The sequence below is a fragment of the Uranotaenia lowii genome, chromosome 2, assembly GCF_029784155.1.
Source record: "Uranotaenia lowii strain MFRU-FL chromosome 2, ASM2978415v1, whole genome shotgun sequence".
In the NCBI taxonomy this organism is placed as follows: Eukaryota; Metazoa; Arthropoda; class Insecta; order Diptera; family Culicidae; genus Uranotaenia; species Uranotaenia lowii.
In genome coordinates, this window is record NC_073692.1 from 82,743,226 (window position 1) to 82,762,146 (window position 18,921).

Sequence of the window (18,921 nt, forward strand, 5' to 3'; positions counted from 1 at the left end):
CAGGGTACATATCTCGGATTATGTAACAGAAATAAATCATCACAACGAGATTAACAATGTTTCCACAATTCCTAAGTTCCATTTAGCAATTTCTTCTTCTCTGAAAAAAAAAAATCACTGCAGGATTTTACTGCTCTTTATTTGTCTGAATTATTTGTCGGAATCAATTGACAATACATTTGAATCGCGAATCGATTTTAAGCTGACGTTAAAGGGTTAATTTAATTTATGAAGAAAATCAAATGTTCAACACAAATGAACAACAAACATTTCCATTGAACGAACCACGTAAAAAAACATGCGGCATTTTTACAAGCAACGAAATGTATGTATCTACGCATAAATAAATGTATTGTAGATATTCTATTTCTCTCCAGATGATAATTTGTATTAGCATTATCTTGTACATACACCCACAAAATAGGCTCTACTCCAATAATGATCTTCCGTGGAGGTGGAACTATCGGTATAAAATTTTCTGCCGGACCGACACTAATAAGCTTTCCCATAGCTGGCAATGTCCTCCCAGCGCAACTGCATAGCATATGTCTGAAAGAAACCAAATAAAACATATCCCAGGATGGGAACATTCAGCCAGCAAGAATATTGTCGAATGATGTACCGAGCGCTGTGTGAGTATGTAAACCGGCTTAAGAAAAAAAATCTTTATTTCCAACCCCTAGAAAACAACCACCAGCTAAGATGTCCGGCAGTAAGCAGCTGTGCGTGTGTTTGTAAACCAGCAATAGAAAACAGTTTCTCGTTTCCCATTTCCATGACATTCCCATCCCATTGCCATCAAAGGCAAAGGAGGATGAAAAAAAACAACCTGTCATACGGCAGACGGCCAACGCCGTGCGTTGTTTTAGTTATCGGACGTTTTTTTTTATCGGGTTGGCAGAAAGACTATGACAGTAGACTGAGTCGATTTGGGGTAATTTTTTAATCTCTCAAACCTTGAGGTCTTGAAAGCTTCGTTTTGGTTCAAAACTCATCCATGATTTTTTGCAAAAAATTTAAGTAACGTTTACATGAGTAAATTTGAACTTTTAGGTTTGTATGGGAAAATTTAATATATTTTACTGAAAAATCATTATCATTTTTGTTTCTTCTGTGGAACCGAGCCTGCCAATCGTTTTTGTGCCAATTCATGAATTTCCAAAAGGAAATTTTTCGCTTGACAAATTTAATCCAAGACCGTAACTCCGTATCTTGTTATGCCAAAAATTTATTAGCTGGTTAACAGGTGTATGTCTTTTGACATACAAAAACAATAAAATAGATTGACACCACTGCTGGGTGCTTCGCGAGGTATTGCATTACTACTTTCCATGCAATACTTCGCGAGTCACCAGCAGTGATGTCAATTGAATTTATTGTTTTTCATTATTTAAAGACATACCCCTGTAGACATAGAAACCTTTTGTAACATTTTTCCGTTGAAATTACTCTCGGTCTTTAAGAAAGTTGATACTACTCCATGCACGCAAAATAATTTTCACTTAAAAAATAAGTGACATCTGTAGTAAATTCTCGCCATACGTAATTTCATTTGAATTTTAAGTGATGGGTCAAATGAATTCACTTAAGCGACCGGTCAAGTGAATTACACTATGACGTTCGAGTGTAATTTATCTGAATTTCTAAGTAAGTTTCTAGTTAATTATCTCTCGCGTTTTTAAATAGAAAAACATTTATAGAACACCACTTCAATTTCAAATACTTACATTACGCTTTCGCCATAAATTTATTGATTGGAAAATTCCATCGTAATCCCAAGGCAGATCGGTTACTGCGGATAGTGCGACTTCTAAATCTTCCCAGACCAGAAAACCAGAAAATCTGTCCAGTTCAACCCACAAGCTGAAACATGATAACACATTTAAATAACTTTTTCTTACAACACGTTTAACAAAAACTACAGCCAAAATCGCCTAGTAAAGAATTGGAAAAATCCAAATCCAGCATAAGCTTTAAACGGTGCTCTTTAGAATTTGCCATTTTGAACTCTGAAAATACAACCCGACATTCACTTGAAATTCAAGTGGTGGGGAAGTGAATATATTTTCTCACTTCAAATTCAAGTGACGACTGAAGTGAATGTGGATGAATTCACTTGAAATTTAAGTGACTGCCAAGTGAAATGTATATGTCGCACTTGAATAAAAGAAATTCACTGGATCCTTGTTTTTAAGTGAAAAATCATGTGTATTTTAAGAGTGAATTTGGGTTCAGTGCGTCTTTTATGATAAAAGAATGAATAATGTTTTGGTATCTCATTGTTGTGTTATTAACTAAATCGATTTTTTTTTACTTAAATATACCCCTGAAGCTTCAAGCGGTTCTGATAACACAGAGGATCAGTATGCTTGGTGCAAATGTTTCAATAACTGATTTTGGAAGATTTTGAATTCATGAATTGAAATCTTAAGCAGGATCTTGTTTTTCACCTCGATGTTTGATGATATGGCCTTTGGAAGTCTTAAGATTAATCAGTAACTAGCCAGCATAAATAAACAAAAAAGATTTTTAATTTATTTATTATTTCCCATTCACTTAAAGATTCAGATTTAGACGAGATTTTTTAGTTTCAAAGAAACAATGACTTAAAAAATGGATTTTCATAATTTTTAGGAAATTGAATTGAAAAAAAAAAAAAATAAGGCTATTTATTACCGTGGGGCAACATGCAACAATTTTCAATCTCAATGGCTTCCAGAAAACTTATGTTCAAAGTTAATCATACCCCTTATGCATCAAAAGTTTTAAGGTTGATGGGACATCAAATTGGCGTAGTCAGAAAAATTATTGGTTTCTTCATTACTTTTAATTTTCTAAAAACCTGCGATTTTCACCTTTCTCGGAAAATGGGGTAACTTGCAACAAACTTTGTTTTGAATGTAAAATCTTATGAAAACGTATTGAAATTTATAGTTTTTGATATATTTTGGATGCTTTAAAGACCATTATGCATGAAAACACCTATTGAAGTATTTTTTTTGTTCTTTAAAAACTTATTTTCACATTTTTTTCAGAAAATAAGGATGTTGCATACATTTAGGGGTAAAACATTATTATAAAAAAATCTACTAGCTGAAATCATAAAAATAAATGTTTGGATGGATGAAATTTCAATGATGACAAACTCGTGATGCAAAACTATCATATTCCAGCATATTTACAAGGTGTTTCTTTTATTTGCATTTTGTTGTATTTTACCTCAGACAGGTAACTGAATTATAAAAATATTTATTTAAAAAAATTGAGTAATTGTTCGAAAAATATTTTTGCACCAACGGTGTTGGTATAGGATGATATAAGCAATATGAAGTTTGTAGGTGATATTATTAAGCCAATCCGTCATACTGTGTAAAGTTTTTTACGGCATCGAAAAATGTTGGAATCAGCTCCCAAAAACGTCTGATTATCGAGCGTGTCCGATTAAAAAGCATCTGATGAACGAGCGAGTACTAGTATATTTTAATCCTTTTTTGTGTAGTATCGTTTTAAAACGACACTAACAAATTATCTCGATATCGCCTGGATTATTTCTTGTTCATATATTCACAGAAATTATTATATGTTAATTACTGATTTAAGGAGTGTATTCGCATAATATGCAACACTTTATTTTGCTAAGCTGAGTGAAGTGAAGCTACCTGGTAACGTATTGTTTATATGTGTAAAATTGGGTGACAATCTGCCAAGTAATTTTAGAAATAGTTTTCAATATTGAAGTTCATTGAATTGCAGAATTTTTACCACATTTTTATTGGCTGGGTAAGCCAGTACAACTATTTTCAAAACCAAGCAAAATCTTGGCATTTTTTTGGATTACACAAATCCGAACAAATCAAGCAGAATTCAGTGATTATTTGAATCTATAACAACGTGACCAAAACCAAACACCTCAAATTTCCATTTATTTTTATCGAATCTTGACAACAACTTTCGGATCGTTTTTAAAACTACAAAAAAAAAAATAGATAAAGAAAGCTAAAGAATTTATACAAAATTGTGAATTATCCGCACTATTTTTTCAGTTTCAAGGACATTGCATGAAAACATTATTTTTGTTTTTTAAACATATAAAATTGAAATAAAACATTCGGATTTAATTTATTGTTGTTTTCTTTTTTCCGGGATTTTCATCCTCGCGAATGATTCATCCCTTCGGATTTAATTTATAAATTCCTGCTTTGGTTCTGATTGCAACTTTGTTTCTCAATTTTTAATTAGAATTTTATTTGACATCTGTTTCTCAAATCTTGATATAAAATTATGATTTTAACTTAAGATACTGAATTACTGAATGAAATCCGATTTAGGTCTCGAATTTTAGTCTTGAACTCTTATATCTGTTTCTCTATGGAATTTGAATTTATTTCTTTAAATATTTGTTATTTTTAGTTCTAAGTCTACATCTTAATGTCGTTTCCCAATTTACATGATGGAAATATTTGTTCTGCTTTCGATAAAGCAAATACCAAACAATTAATTTTGGGTGATGATAGAGTTATTAAATATAAATAAATTGGAATGAAATTAACATTTAACAGCTAGTTTTAAGAAAGATTAACGCTTATGCAATATTTGCACGTGATGCATTGAAAATTATTGTTTGAAGACACCATACTTAATTGTTATTTCAATGCAATTTACTTAAGCTTACCCAATTTCCGTTTGACACAAAAATAAAAAATTATATTAACTCAACTCTAGTTTTGTGTTTGGTTTTGCAAGTATTCTGAATAAATCTGGTAAAATTAGACTTTCTTCTAAGATTTTCGTCTAACCGGACCGCAATTTTCCTAAATATTAAAAATGAATTAAAATATACTGAAGTCATTTCCAGTTCCTTTATATGTTTAATTATTCAGCGGCCTCCCTCGATAGCTTAATCCAGCCCTGGTTTACCACAAAAATAATACTCTGTTTTGGTTGCATTTGATTTCGTGCCATTTTTCGACAAATGTGTTGGAGTGATAAAATGTCAAATATGTTGTTTTTATGCCGATGGAGGACAGTCTGCTAAATTTGCCATAACTTCGATTAAATTATAAATTTTGAGTAGGGCTTGTGATATAGCTCAGTTGGCAAGTCTGTTGTCTCCTGAGCCGATGTCCGCGAGTTCGAGCCCAAGAGTAAACATCGAACACAGTTGTACCGGATAAGTTTTTCAGTCGGATGTGTGTTGAGACAAAAATCTCAATCCAACTGTCTTTGTCGTTGCCCTGGATAAGCATATATTTCCATATGTGGCTAATTTGTGTACGCATCATATGCTTCTTTATTAAACCAGCTAAAAAATGTACCTACATAATCAGTCAAGCGCCCCAAAAATCAGTGAATCATGCCTTCACGTGTCGCTTAAGCATTATTATTGACAATTTACATATACTAATGTGAACGCAAACAGCAGAAAAAATACCTTTTTTGAACCAAATTAACTCCAACATTCTCATAGTTTCACGTGGTGATCGATCAATTCACCTCTAACTCTAAAGCTTCTCATTAATTAAAATAATGTAAACAGCATGTTTCCAATTATTTTCGATCGTTATCTACATGCCAGATATTTTAGGCTTTTTATACCTCGCTGAGTGACTCTCGGTTGGCCAGTTCAATGTCGTAACGGATTTTAAAATAAAGAAATCGCTTGACCTTCCTATGTTTTGGTTTGTTGGACATTCAAGGTTTATGTCGAGGTTGCTGACACATTCAAAAATACGCTCAATTCCTTCCAACGTTGCGTTGCATAGGAGAAAACGCAGTTTTGCCGGAAAAAAAAGACAAAACAAGCAGCAGATCATCTTATAATTTTTTCCTCTATTTGCGAGAAAACTCGGAGTTAATTGAGTTATCAGTGTTTGCCTTATGCACCTCGCATTACGTTTATGGCCAGTCGATCGCATAACTACTAATTGCGGCTCAAACGGTTTTCAACCAAATTGCCACCCCACCGCGTATGCTGCTGCTGGGTACCTGCGATAAGTCAAACAAATAATTTACCCATCCAAGCGGGGAGAACGGTCATTAAATTGCACAATGAGACAAGAAAAAACAACAACAACATTCAAACACCAACGAAGCCATCATATGGCGGCGGGGCCCTGATGCGATGTGGACATCCTTTCACTTGTAGTTTCGCGAAGCGCGGTGAAATTTCTAGCGCTTTTCTAACTTTTTCTGTGGCACACGTGGTGGTACAAATACGGGGCCGGACTATTGCGTGACAATACCGGTTCCGATCGATTGCGGATCTTGGAAGTTGAAGTATTTTTTTTTTCGGAAACACCTTGGTCGGATTCAAATGCTCGTTCCGCGATGGCTTATTTGGAACGAGACGAAAGTAAAAGTCATACCTACTCGTAATAAGCATAATGATGCCGACGACGACGTATGTGATGATGGGTGCATCGGATTGGAAGAGACGACCGTGAAACGAATGCATATCGAGGGCAACAGTTGAAGGCATTTCAAGCGCATTCCACCACCTTTGCTGTGAAAACCGGGGTAGTGAATCAACGAAGGTGAAGTTGAGGGCCGGGCTAGTGATAATGAACCATACTTGGATATCACAAATTGCTTCGAGATGGAACCAACGCACGGCTCTAACATTCAATGAACGATTTCAGGGCGATTTCAGAATATGTTAAGCTAATCTCAATTGTCTGCCCGCCTCGTTTTAGTCGAAGACATCGTGGCTCCACGGTCATCCGTGCCGATAGCATCGGAGTAAACCGCAGGAGCCAGAATCCTGGTCTGTCTGGCCCCTGGCGGCTTGATAGAGGGCTCATAACAAAACGGGGAAAGCACGGACAATGGAGGTCAGCAATCACACAACATCCACGCTAAGTCGAAGTAACAGTAGGACCAGCTCTAATTCAGAACTAGAAAAAGAACTCATTGATCTGGAGATTAGCGGAACACACAACAAGTCTAGTACACTCAAGAAACGGATCTCAAGCAGTAGGACCCCAGCTAAAAAAGCTAAACGGATACGATTTTTTCGGAATGGTGATAAATTCTATTCGGGCAGTACAATTCCCGTGTCCGGCGAGAGGTACAGGTAAGGATTAAGGGAAGAATGGAGTGTTGGGTGCTGTTTAACAGGATTGTCTGGCTCCGGTCAATCGATTGATTGCCAATTCAATTATCCCCACAGGTCGTTCGATAGCTTAACTGAGGACCTTACGAGGCTGCTAGAAGATAGTGTCACCCTTACCGGGGCCATTCGGGCAATATACACGCTCGACGGCAAGAAGGTGGAAAAACTCGATGACCTCGAAGACGGTAAAAGTTACGTATGTTCCTGTAATAATGAAGGTTTCAAAAAGATAGACTATAACATCTCCAGTACTAACATTACATCCAAAAACACCAATAGACTGTCTAGGTGAGTATTTATTTATAGTCCCTTGAATGGTTCTCGCCAAGGGCAATTCCGCTAATGGGATCAATGACGGTTGAATATTTCAGACTAATACGTCCAGTTTCGCCAATTAAAAATGGCTCAAACGGAACAACACCACTCAAAGAAATAAGTGCAGTTGTCCATCCTAGAATCGTTACTCTGATCAGGAATGGCGTGAAGCCCCGAAAGGTAAGAAAATGATGAAGGTCATGTACCTGCATTTAGAGGAATTAAGCAAACGATTTTGTTTACGAACATAAATGTTGACCGTGATCTCATTTTATCATTTTCGCTGAAAATAAACATTTATGCTCGTAGTTAAAAACTAAATCACCGTTTTAAAAATAGATATTGATTGGTTTCGTTTTGGTTTCGTTTCCTGCCCACCTAGATTCTCCGATTGCTGCTAAACAAACGCAACAGTCCAACGTACGAGCACGTGCTAACTGCAATCACGCAATGCGTCAAGCTAGACACCGGCTGTGTGCGGAAGGTGTTTACCCTGTCGGGGATACCGGTGCTCAAGTTGGCCGATTTTTTCGCCGAAGAGGATGTGTTCTTTGCGTACGGAAACGAGCGGGTCGGGAACGATGACTTCGAGCTGGAACCGGACGAGCGCAAAACGATCCAGGGCCACAAAAAGACCCTCAGAAGCAACACCACCCGGACCGGTCCGAAGCCGAAGATGCCGATCAAGAGTCACAATGATACCTTCGTGTGCGTCGACGAAACCGTGCTAAATGGAGTGATCTCACCGGATTCGCTGCCGCTGGAATTGCAGAACAAATACACGCTAGGATCCATCATCGGTAAGATAGCGCTACTTCTTTCAGTTATCTGTATATTTTTTGTGTTTTCTCCGTAATCAGATTAGTTTAGTTAAACTATGGTATTGTAAAAGAAAGTGATCAAGTTCAACAAAAGTTTATACTTAAAGTTAAGTGGCAAATTTCATAATTTATTCATGTTTGTTGAGCCAACTTTAATAAAGAATCTCAGCAATGTTAATGTTTATTCCTAAACAAAAGGGAATTCCTACATATGTAACTCAAACGGTTTTCAAATCCGTACAAAAAATCGTTATCTAATGTGTAGAATAAATTCCCACGTACTACATGGCATTGGACACTTCGAAATCATTATTTACAATATATTTTCAGGATTTTAAAATTTCATAACATGGGACCTAGAAAAAAATTTCAACGCGGCGTAGTTAAGTGTAAACAAGGCCGATTTTCTAACCCCTAATCAAATAATAAATCATATTTACCTTCAGAAAATGTTCATTAGGCATCAAAAACCAGTCTTAGCAAAAACAGTATAATTTCTAATTTTTGCGGAGAGTGTGTTGGGAATCAACAATATCCTAAATATTGTAATAACATAATAGCTCCAACTTTCAACTATATCCGCTGTCTGATTCAACCATACCATAATCTTCTACGAACAAAAATTGAAATTTTTCGAGCTGTTTAGTATATCGAATTTATTTTTTATAGAAACCCAATGCTTCGAAAGCATGAGGGATAATAAAACAGGTAGTTAAGTGAAATCTGCGGCAAACCACTTGAATTTTTTTTTGAGTTTCGTTATCTTCAAGTATGTATAGTAGACCGCTGCAAAAAAAATACTTTTTGCTCCCACATGTTTTTTCGATGCCTTTTAGGTCACCAAGCATCGTGTAAAATTTGAGATGATTTGGTTGATTCCTGAATTAGCGCAAAGTGTTTCAATTTTGAATGGAATTTTTTCTGAAAGAAGATTTTTTTGCATATTAAATCGTCTAGAAAATTCAAATAAGCTGAAAATGAAGTTTGTCTTTTATTGTTGGTTTTGCCTATTCTTAAGCTTAAATTTCTGTTCACAAAGTTATAACCATTTTAAAATAAAAAATCTGAGCTCATTGAAAAGTCTTTGCAAACGGCTGGCTTTTCTTGCTAGATTTTACAATCATTTCATGAGATCTTTTTGCTATGGTTATATAAATCAACAAATTTATTAGTTATGCAAAGCAATTTTTCGAGTTTTTTTTATTTTCATTCTACGGCTAAACAGCTTTCAAATAGCAGTCAAAAACGCTAAAACTCTAAAAATAATGTTTTAAAAATTTTGTTATTTTTGTATAACATCGAATATCTTTTCTGGGGTGATAGTTAGGTTTGTGGTTTGGTCACATAAAATGCACTGCCAGAATCAAGAAATATTTAAAATCCAAAGCTTCCAGTAGGTACATCTCTGGTGATTTTGGAATGAAAAATTTCGTTTTCCCATACAAATTTCCATACAAAATTAAAATCGCTTAGTCAGGACTGAACGAATCGCTTCCAGAATTTGTATTGCTTTTTCTGGCAGTAACAAACAACCCAAAAAAGTTATGGGAGGTGACAAAATTTTTAAATATGAAATTTCCATACAAAGCTTTTAGCGGTCTAATGTACAGACTTTTTAATATTGATTTTGCATAAGAGCCTTCCGTTCTAAAAACGATGAAGCGGTAAGGATTCACAATAACACACGACGGACACGATACTTAACGTTCTTACTCTTCTTATAGAGGATTTTACCAACTTGGTCATTTTTCCTCGTTGAAAAAGAAGGTTACATAGTTTTTTTTTTAAATTTAATCAAATTAATTGACTGACTGGTCAAATTATTGGTAGTATCATACTAAAATGTCATAGTAATCGTCAAAAGATGGTTTGGTTTCGAGATTTCCCTTTTGTTGAAGATAAAGAGCGGTGACATAATTGGTGGGTTATCTTCGTTAATTGGCGGTTTCTTAGAAGTAAAGCTTAGTTCATTTACAAATGACACGATAACGAGTGTGTGTATCTCCAAAACCATTGGTTTGATCGAAATACTTTCTCGGGAGGAAATAAAGGGAATCTTTCTAACACTAATGAACAAATTTGAAAAAAATCTGTATCGTTTTTTGGTAATGAATCTTTCTACTTTTTTCTTGGTATATCCCAGCGGCCGGCGCACACTTTTTTTAGTCATGATATTAATCAGTTTTTCACACTTATACTTCGTCTAATCTGTATTGATACAGCTGTATGCTCCTCCTTCAATTTCTTCAAGATACTTTTTCCGAGAAACTACGAAAACATCTTGAGGAGTTCAACCCTGAGTAAGAAATGAAGAAACAGTAGATTTTTGTACATTGTTTGAAAATTTGAATAGGATCGGTCTACTAGTTTATTTTCTATAGCGTTTTCCCGTGATATCGGGACAGGCCTTACAAAATTTTAAGTTTTACCACAGAGAACAGACGTACAAGCTCAAACAAAAGTTCTTCAAAAAAGTGTGTAAAAATTTAAAAGATATCATCAGAAAAATACGGTAGAAATTTACTGGAAACATTGCCATCTGTTGCGCCGCTCAAAAGTTACAAATCAACTTTTAAAGTGCTCAGTTTTCGAAAAGGCGTAATCGTATATGAACTCATGAATAAATTGACCAATACCACAGTAAAACGAACGGTTTCAATTTATTGCTTGATAAATGCAATTAGAGCTTCTTTTAACTTGGCATAATTTCACTTTTCTAATGTTAGTACTACTAGGACAACTTTGGGATTAAGTTTTCGAAATTCTTGAAAGATTATCGAAGTCCGAGGAAGCAACGGCTATGCCCAGTCGAATAAGAACATTCTTGACGATCATTCTTACCCAGCAGTACTAATTCTAGGTATCTCAATGCGGGTTTTATTCCCGTATCACATTTGTTCATAATTTAGTACTTCTTGCAAGTTTGAAGAAAACAGTGGATAAATTTTAGGATACATTTTTTTTTACAACATGACGAATGTGTAATGAAACTCCGACAGCGATTTTCTTGAAACATGCCAAGTAGCTCATACGACCTGTTTAACCCTCATCCGCATTAGGGTGTCATTTTGACACCATTGCAAGTTTGAAGGCTTGTAACTTTTTTCAGAAGCTTCAAAATACAAAAATTTCTTCGGGGACCCTAAATGAATTCAAAAGTTCTTCAATATTGCATCTTTACTTTTTTTATGGACGAACCCTGGAAGCCTGGACAAAAAAACTCCCTTTTCCGACTTTTGGTGTCATTTTGACACCACAAAAGTAAAATCTATTTAAGTCGTTTGAATTATTATGAACTTCATATAAAACTTATATCAATAGAAACCTTGTAATGTCAGTAAAATATGTTTAGAACATTATATACAGCTAAAGTTACAAGTTTTCTCGTTATTCAGCATGAAAGAAAAAAAATCCTAAAAAACATGCCTCACGAAAACTGTTGTAGTTCATATGTTACACGTCCAAAAAAATATTTGCCTTATGCATATGAAAGCTGAAGTTATTGCCTACATCATGAAGACAAGAAATATTTTTTAAATTTTTTTTTAATGAAATGGTCACAAAAAGTTCAAAAAAGTGGTCTAAAAAACCTACTTTTCATTCGATTGCTAGTAAATACTGTTTGAGCGATGGTAGAGTTTTGAAAAAAATATGACTACACAATGTATTAAAATTCCAACATTTTGCTGTCTTTAGATTTTTAATGCAACAAAAATTGAATTTACTGGAATTTTTCAAAGTTCACTACTTTGCGCGATTTTTTTACAAATTGAAATTTCATCTGTTTTTGTGGTCCACCGTCAGGTTGTACCCGGGTTATCAGTGCTTTTACTTTGTTTGGACCAACCAAGAGTATATTCATTGGAAAGCACATTTAATCTACATTCTAGTGAGGTGCTGCAATTCACGCTGTGAGATTTCACAAAAATATGAAAATTATAAACATAAAATCATTCCTGAATTTCTAGAACCACAAGCACCTCGTCCAGCAAAACGTGTTTGTTTGCTCTCCGAGTAGGTACGGTGGGTGGTGATTCGGGCAGAGAGCGAAGCCGACAGACGAAATAACGATGCGTGTCGTGCATTTCTTGGTCTGTCGGCTTCGCTCTCTGCCCGAATCACCACCCACCGTACCTACTCGGAGAGCAAACAAACACGTTTTGCTGGACGAGGTGCTTGTGGTTCTAGAAATTCAGGAATGATTTTATGTTTATAATTTTCATATTTTTGTGAAATCTCACAGCGTGAATTGCAGCACCTCACTAGAATGTAGATTAAATGTGCTTTCCAATGAATATACTCTTGGTTGGTCCAAACAAAGTAAAAGCACTGATAACCCGGGTACAACATGACGGTGGACCACAAAAACAGATGAAATTTCAATTTGTAAAAAAATCGCGCAAAGTAGTGAACTTTGAAAAATTCCAGTAAATTCAATTTTTGTTGCATCAAAAATCTAAAGACAGCAAAATGTTGGAATTTTAATACATTTTGTAGTCATATTTTTTTCAAAACTCTACCATCGCTCAAACAGTATTTACTAGCAATCGAATGAAAAGTAGGTTTTTAGACCACTTTTTTGAACTTTTTGTGACCATTTCATTAAAAAAAATTTAAAAAAATATTTCTTATCTTCATGATGTAGGCATTAACTTCAGCTTTCATATGCATAAGGCAAATATTTTTTTGGACGTGTAACATATGAACTACAGCAGTTTTCGTGAGGCATGTTTTTTAGGATTTTTTTTTTCTTTCATTTTATTTCACTGACATTACAAGGTTTCTTTTGATGTAAGTTTTGTTTAAATCGGTCTAACACGCCAAAAGTTATAACGATTTGAGCTTGTGGTGTCAAATTGACACCACAAGTGCTGATTAGGGTAATGAAATCTAATGCGGATGAGGGTTAAAACTGACTTAAATTTTGTTATTTTTTTCTTAGTTTTGTTTTGACAGTTCTCTTTGGTGGGTTTAGAGACATTTGGTGTCCCAGCCAAAAAACGAAAATTGGTTCAAAAAGGGAGTTGGGTTTTTTACACAAGTTTCGTGGGCTAGCTTGTACGTCTGTTCTCTGTGGTCTTACATCGACTGGCAACAATTATATAGCTATTCGTAAAAAAAAATTGAAATTGGTTCACTAAATTTATAACACAATTTTACAATTTTCTTTGTGATAAATTTTCATTTTGTGATAGAAAAAAACCAAAAAAAAACATTGATCACGATGTTTTTCATACAAACATCCGCCCAAGAAAGAATGAAATCGTCTGTTGTGCTATAATGGACCTCTTTTTCAATTGCGTTAGTCAATTTTTATCAAATGGTCAGGTACAAGATAATACATTTTTTACATCTCTCGATCAAATTTCAAGAATTTTCAGTGAAAATACAGCGAATTTTGTGAAGCAATTCCAAATTTCCCATTTTTACAGAATTCGCTGTATTTTTGTTTCCAGTCATTGTAAAGACTTCAAATTTTGTAGAGCGTTAGTTGGATAGTTGAACTTAATTGTGTGCAAATTTTATGAAAAAATTATCAACCGAGAGTGAAATGGCAGCTTGTCAAAGTTTGAAGAGAGTGTGCAGCTTTACGCGATTTCATTCTTTTTTTTAACGCGTATTTAGCGATCATTTGAGGTTGGTTTCTGATATTTTCCAAGTTTGATGGTGTTGTCCTTTTTTCTTGAGATCAATAGGTCAGAGAAAGGGTGAATTTTCTCCCTCAAATTTCTTTTTTTGTTTGCTTATTGTTGCAGTACTAGTACAGTAAGAATACAACATTCTTTTAACTTAATATCTCCGAAATACATATTTGGTATTCACGTTTACTTATTTTAATCACTTTTAAACCTATACTATTTTATTCCCTACATTTTATAATGTAGTGCTGATTCTGGTGCTATTTTCAGTAGTTCATACAACTATCTCTGTTATAAATTGATTTTGATTGTATATTAGACTGCCCCAAATTTGTATGGGAAATTCAAAACCTGTGAAATGTTATGCGCTGCAGGCTAAAATTGATCCTAGGCCTAGTACTAGATCTCATGCCAAATTTGGGCCAGATCGGATCACGGGAAGGGGTCGCTCAACGAGCCTGAAGTTTGTATGGGATTTTGAGACATTTTGTTCGGGAGAAACATGAAAAAACAAGTTTTTCAGCAATAACTTTGGTTCCCGTCGGCCGATTTTTTTCAAAAACGGGTTTTCTAAAAGCCTAAACTATGAAAAACATTTCATCCGAAGACTGCATATTGATAAGAGTTAAGACAAAAAAGTTATTAGGCTTCCAAAATGGGCTAACTTTTTTAAGGATGGTATTCATCAAATGAGTCGGGGCGGTCGAACTTATTGACGCCTCATTAGCAGTGATGAATACCACCTTAAAAAAGTTATCCCATTTTGGAAGTCCAATAACTTTTTTGTCTTAACTCTTATCGATATGCAGTCTTCGGATGAAATGTTTTTCATAATTTAGCTTTAAGAAAACTCGTTTTTGAAAGAAATCGGCCGACGCGAACCAAAGTTATTGATGAAAAACTGGTTTGTCATGTTTCTCCCGAACAAAATGTCTCAAAATCCCATACAAACTTCAGGCTCGTTGAGCGACCCCTTCCCGTGATCCGATCTGGCCCAAATTTGGCATGAGATCTTGTACTAGGCCTAGGATCAATTTTCGCCTGCAGCGCATAACTTTTTCAAAAGTCGGGCATTTGGGGCACTCTATTGTATATGCTTAACATTTGGGGTCGGGAATAATGTATGTAGTTCACAACACCTCTCACAAAAAGAGAGTTTGCGTCCAGGCACAACAAAATTACGCAAACGTCTTCCGCACACGTGAACGCATGTGAGCCATGTGTGAGCTTCCTTTTCCACCGTCGTAAATTCTATCGAGCTGTGTTCCAAATGTTATAAAAGTCACTTGAAAATTGATAGATTTGTTGGGTCTCACTTTTCATATATGGATACCTCAATCATATCAAGTGTAGGTTTCACTGAAACCTCAATGATACCTTGTTTAGCCAACGTTTCAAAATTAGTTTTAATGGCATAATGATGCCACTTCTAGGCATAACTCAAAATCAAAATTTGGCATTATTGTGATATTAAATCTTTTTCAAAAACAAGCCAAACAAGGCACCATTAAGCTTACATTGAAATTAAAATTAGGGGAAATGTTGTGAAAATTATGCATTTCAGATAACTAGGAAATTAGCTGTCATCAAAAGAAAGTGTCTCATTTCTCATAATTATCAATATCACGCGAAAATTGAATAAATCATGTTGTTTTATTTTCTGTTAATTTTGCATGGGAACCCCTAGTTTTAAAATCCTGTATAATAAATCATCTCGTATAGATGATTTTGTAAGGGAACTTTTCCCCCCTCTCCGCTTTAATATGCAAGTACCTTTTAACTATTATACAGGTCATCTTTAAGCCAAAGAATTCACGAATATTAAACTTAACGTCATTCTGACCACCCGTCTTATACCCGTCATACTGTCACAATTTTTTAAACATTAATAATATAATAGAGTAAAGGAAAACCATATTGTTTTGGTCTTTTCGAAAGTTTGTAATTTTGTTTATCTTTTCGTGGGTGGAATACGTATAATAAAAACTTATGCATTTTTTCATAGGTGATGGAAACTTTGCGGTTGTTTTGAAACTGAAAGACAAATCTTCGAATGCGGAGTTCGCTCTTAAAATTATCGACAAATCGAAATGTTCCGGAAAGGTAACAGATTATTTAGCAAAAACGCGATGTTTGGGCACAGTACAAATTTTATACTTTCGACAGGGACATTACCTAGCGGCGGAGATTCGGGTGATGAAAAAATTGAACCACCCCTACATTATTCAGCTGATTCAGGATATCGAAACGATGAACAACATGTACCTGGTGCTGGAACTGGTACGAGGTGGGGACTTGTTCGATGCTATCACCCGGGTGACGAGGTTCTCGGAAAACCAATCCAAAATTATGATGAAGCATCTGGCATCGGCCATGTCGTATATGCACGCCCTCAGCATCGTTCATCGGGATATCAAACCGGAGAATTTATTGGTAAGTTTTCATGGGCTTGGTTTGTGCAGGTTTCATATGATATCATGTCAATTCTTTTTTTAGGTTGAACTGGACAAAGATGGTAATGTAGTACTGTTAAAACTTGGTGACTTTGGGCTGGCGTGTGAAGTAACTGAACCCTTGTTGTCAGTTTGCGGAACCCCCACTTATGTGGCCCCAGAAATTCTCATGGAAACCGGATATGGCGTGAAGGTAGTTTTAAACTTTTTAATTGAACATAAAGCACATATTAAGCTAAATATTCCAAAACATTGTAGATTGACGTCTGGGCGGCCGGTATTATTCTGTATATACTACTATGCGGTTTCCCACCATTCGTTTCGCCCGATAATCAGCAGGAGCAGTTGTTCGATGCCATCTTGAATGGATTCTTCGATTTCCCCGCTCCATATTGGAACAATATTGGTGACAGTGTCCGAGATCTGATAATCAACATGTTGCAATCCGATCCGGAGTTGCGATTCTCCAGCGAAGACATTCTCGATCATCCCTGGCTGACGAGTGACATTGTAGACGACACACGAGATCCCAATGGGTATCGAATTATCTCCAATCTGGTCTACTAGAACTATTCCATTCTCACAGCTGGCGCGTGTTGTGTTTGGGTGTGCGTGTGTGTATGTGTGCGAGTGGGTGTGAACGAGTGCATGTGCGTAAGAATATGCATACGATTGCGAAAGTCTCAGCACCCAATCAGCAAAGCTGACAAGCACCGACCCGTATTACTTCTAGCTCCTCCTATTTTGTTAGACCTTTTTAGTTTTCTATCTCTAACATGCACAATTTCCAAATTTTGATTGCCCGTTAGATAGAAATCAATTTTTCTGTGATGACTCAGCAGCATTATGTGCGCTCACAACAAAAGCTATTATATAAAATTTAGTTTTCAAATCCTTTATGACACCTTAGGTTTATGAACCCATCAGCGAAATAAATGGGAGCACCTTGCACGTGTAAAAAGCACCATAGAAATTGTTAATAGCATGGTTGAATTATATAGTCATATCTTATTAGTATCTTTTTCAACATTTACGATTTTCTTTATTCCATATCAAGTATCGAATGAATCAACAATCAACTACTATTGAATGCAGTTAAAAGGATGCATAGCTGTTCTAAGCAAAAAAAGCAATCAAGAACCGCCAAAAACTGTCAGTGAAGACGATCAAAAATATCAGTATGCGTAGATGATCAACAAATAGTTGCATGAATTCGGAAGAGACAAGTTTGCATGCCGCATTCAACCAATTGACTTGCATCCACTTTTTGCAAGCCTTGTATTCGGAGGAACCCAAGAGAAAGAACGAGATTAAAGGAAGGAAAGAGCGAGAGAGATTGTGTGAACGAACGATAGAGAGAGAAATAAAAGAGAGGAATCGAATTATGTAAATAAGCATTTTAAGGTATTTATGAACTATATAAATAAAACATTACTGCTATTGCTAGTAAGAATATTGATAATACTGTACCATTTGTATTGCGCTTAGGAAAAAAGAAAACATAAATGAAACGAGAGCGAAGTTTGTCATCACTACTAGGTAACATTACGTCCTGCATAAAGATTCGTTGTTTATAATTATTGCTGTTAGCAATTGCAGATTTTTATTCTTTTGAATAATTTAAGCAAGCTTATTTATTTGGTTTAATTATTGTTAGCTCAATTGATGCGATCTTATTGGTACTAAATAAAAGGGGCGCGTACAGACCGTAATGATCTTTTTTGTCATCATATAGAATCCAAAAAATAGCACATCGGATATTGAACATAGTCGTACTTTACGTTGAGCCTTTATCTTGTTTTGAACAATTAGTATTTATTTTCAACCTTCTCTACATTCTGCTTCCCGAGAATGTCGTAACAGCGTTCTCCTGAGTTCACCTTTCAAGAGCACACGTTGATAGTCCTTAGTTTTACTGTTTAAGTTTGATATCTCTCACCTACACAAATATCTATAGACAGGAAGGAACCACTTTAGGGTAATTTCAAATATTAGAAATTGTAGCATACGATTGGCCGAATTGATAATTTTTTAATTAAGAAATACACCGAACGAATTGAACAGTACACATAATTATGAGAAAAATACCTGAGTTTATTTTCTTCTGTTTTCGAAAGTCCCTTCCGCCTTCTAGCGTTTTTTTTATTCAATTATGTTTTTTTTTTCAATTAGGTAGTTTATTGTCAGTATAATTGAAAATTGAAGAATGAGCATCAGAATCCAAACATCAACGGTCATAAACTGAAATGTTTTGTTCAAGAACAGACATGTTTATTTAAGTTATTCATTTTGGCTGCAGCGAGATCGTTTTCTAAGTATCTACATATCTTTATAACAAAGTATTTTCATTCGAAAAACGTCGAAACATCGCACGGCAACAGTATTTTTTTTTATTTTCTTCTAAGGCGACTCATATGATATTCCTGCGACAGATGAAGGCTACAAATAAATTGACTTTCTATGTTTAAGCTTCCTCCAGAAGCCATAACTCATAATCCAAACACTCACAATCCGAAATCAGAATCATAAACAAGATTGCCTAGGTGCCTCATCGTGTGGAACATTGGTAAAAATTTGTATAA

General features: G+C 35.3%; 1 protein-coding gene across 2 annotated transcripts in view; it reads left to right on the forward strand.

Moving 5' to 3' along the window:
- The window catches only part of LOC129744549 (serine/threonine-protein kinase GL21140-like), a 90,302-nt gene extending 71,878 nt beyond the window's left edge, over positions 1-18,424 (forward strand). The window contains exons 2-10 of one of the 2 annotated variants that reach the window (XM_055737129.1): positions 6,693-7,072; positions 7,169-7,399; positions 7,483-7,606; positions 7,809-8,226; positions 15,892-15,989; positions 16,053-16,319; positions 16,383-16,532; positions 16,598-16,875; positions 17,397-18,424. In XM_055737129.1, the coding sequence (XP_055593104.1) occupies positions 6,825-7,072; positions 7,169-7,399; positions 7,483-7,606; positions 7,809-8,226; positions 15,892-15,989; positions 16,053-16,319; positions 16,383-16,532; positions 16,598-16,875; positions 17,397-17,406 (1,824 nt within the window). In that variant the 5' untranslated portion in view covers positions 6,693-6,824 and the 3' untranslated portion in view covers positions 17,407-18,424. Of the gene's footprint in view, positions 1-6,692; positions 7,073-7,168; positions 7,400-7,482; positions 7,607-7,808; positions 8,227-15,891; positions 15,990-16,052; positions 16,320-16,382; positions 16,533-16,597 lie in introns of both variants that reach the window. The other variant, XM_055737128.1, reaches the window with a different exon arrangement.
- Positions 18,425-18,921: the final 497 nt, after the last annotated feature.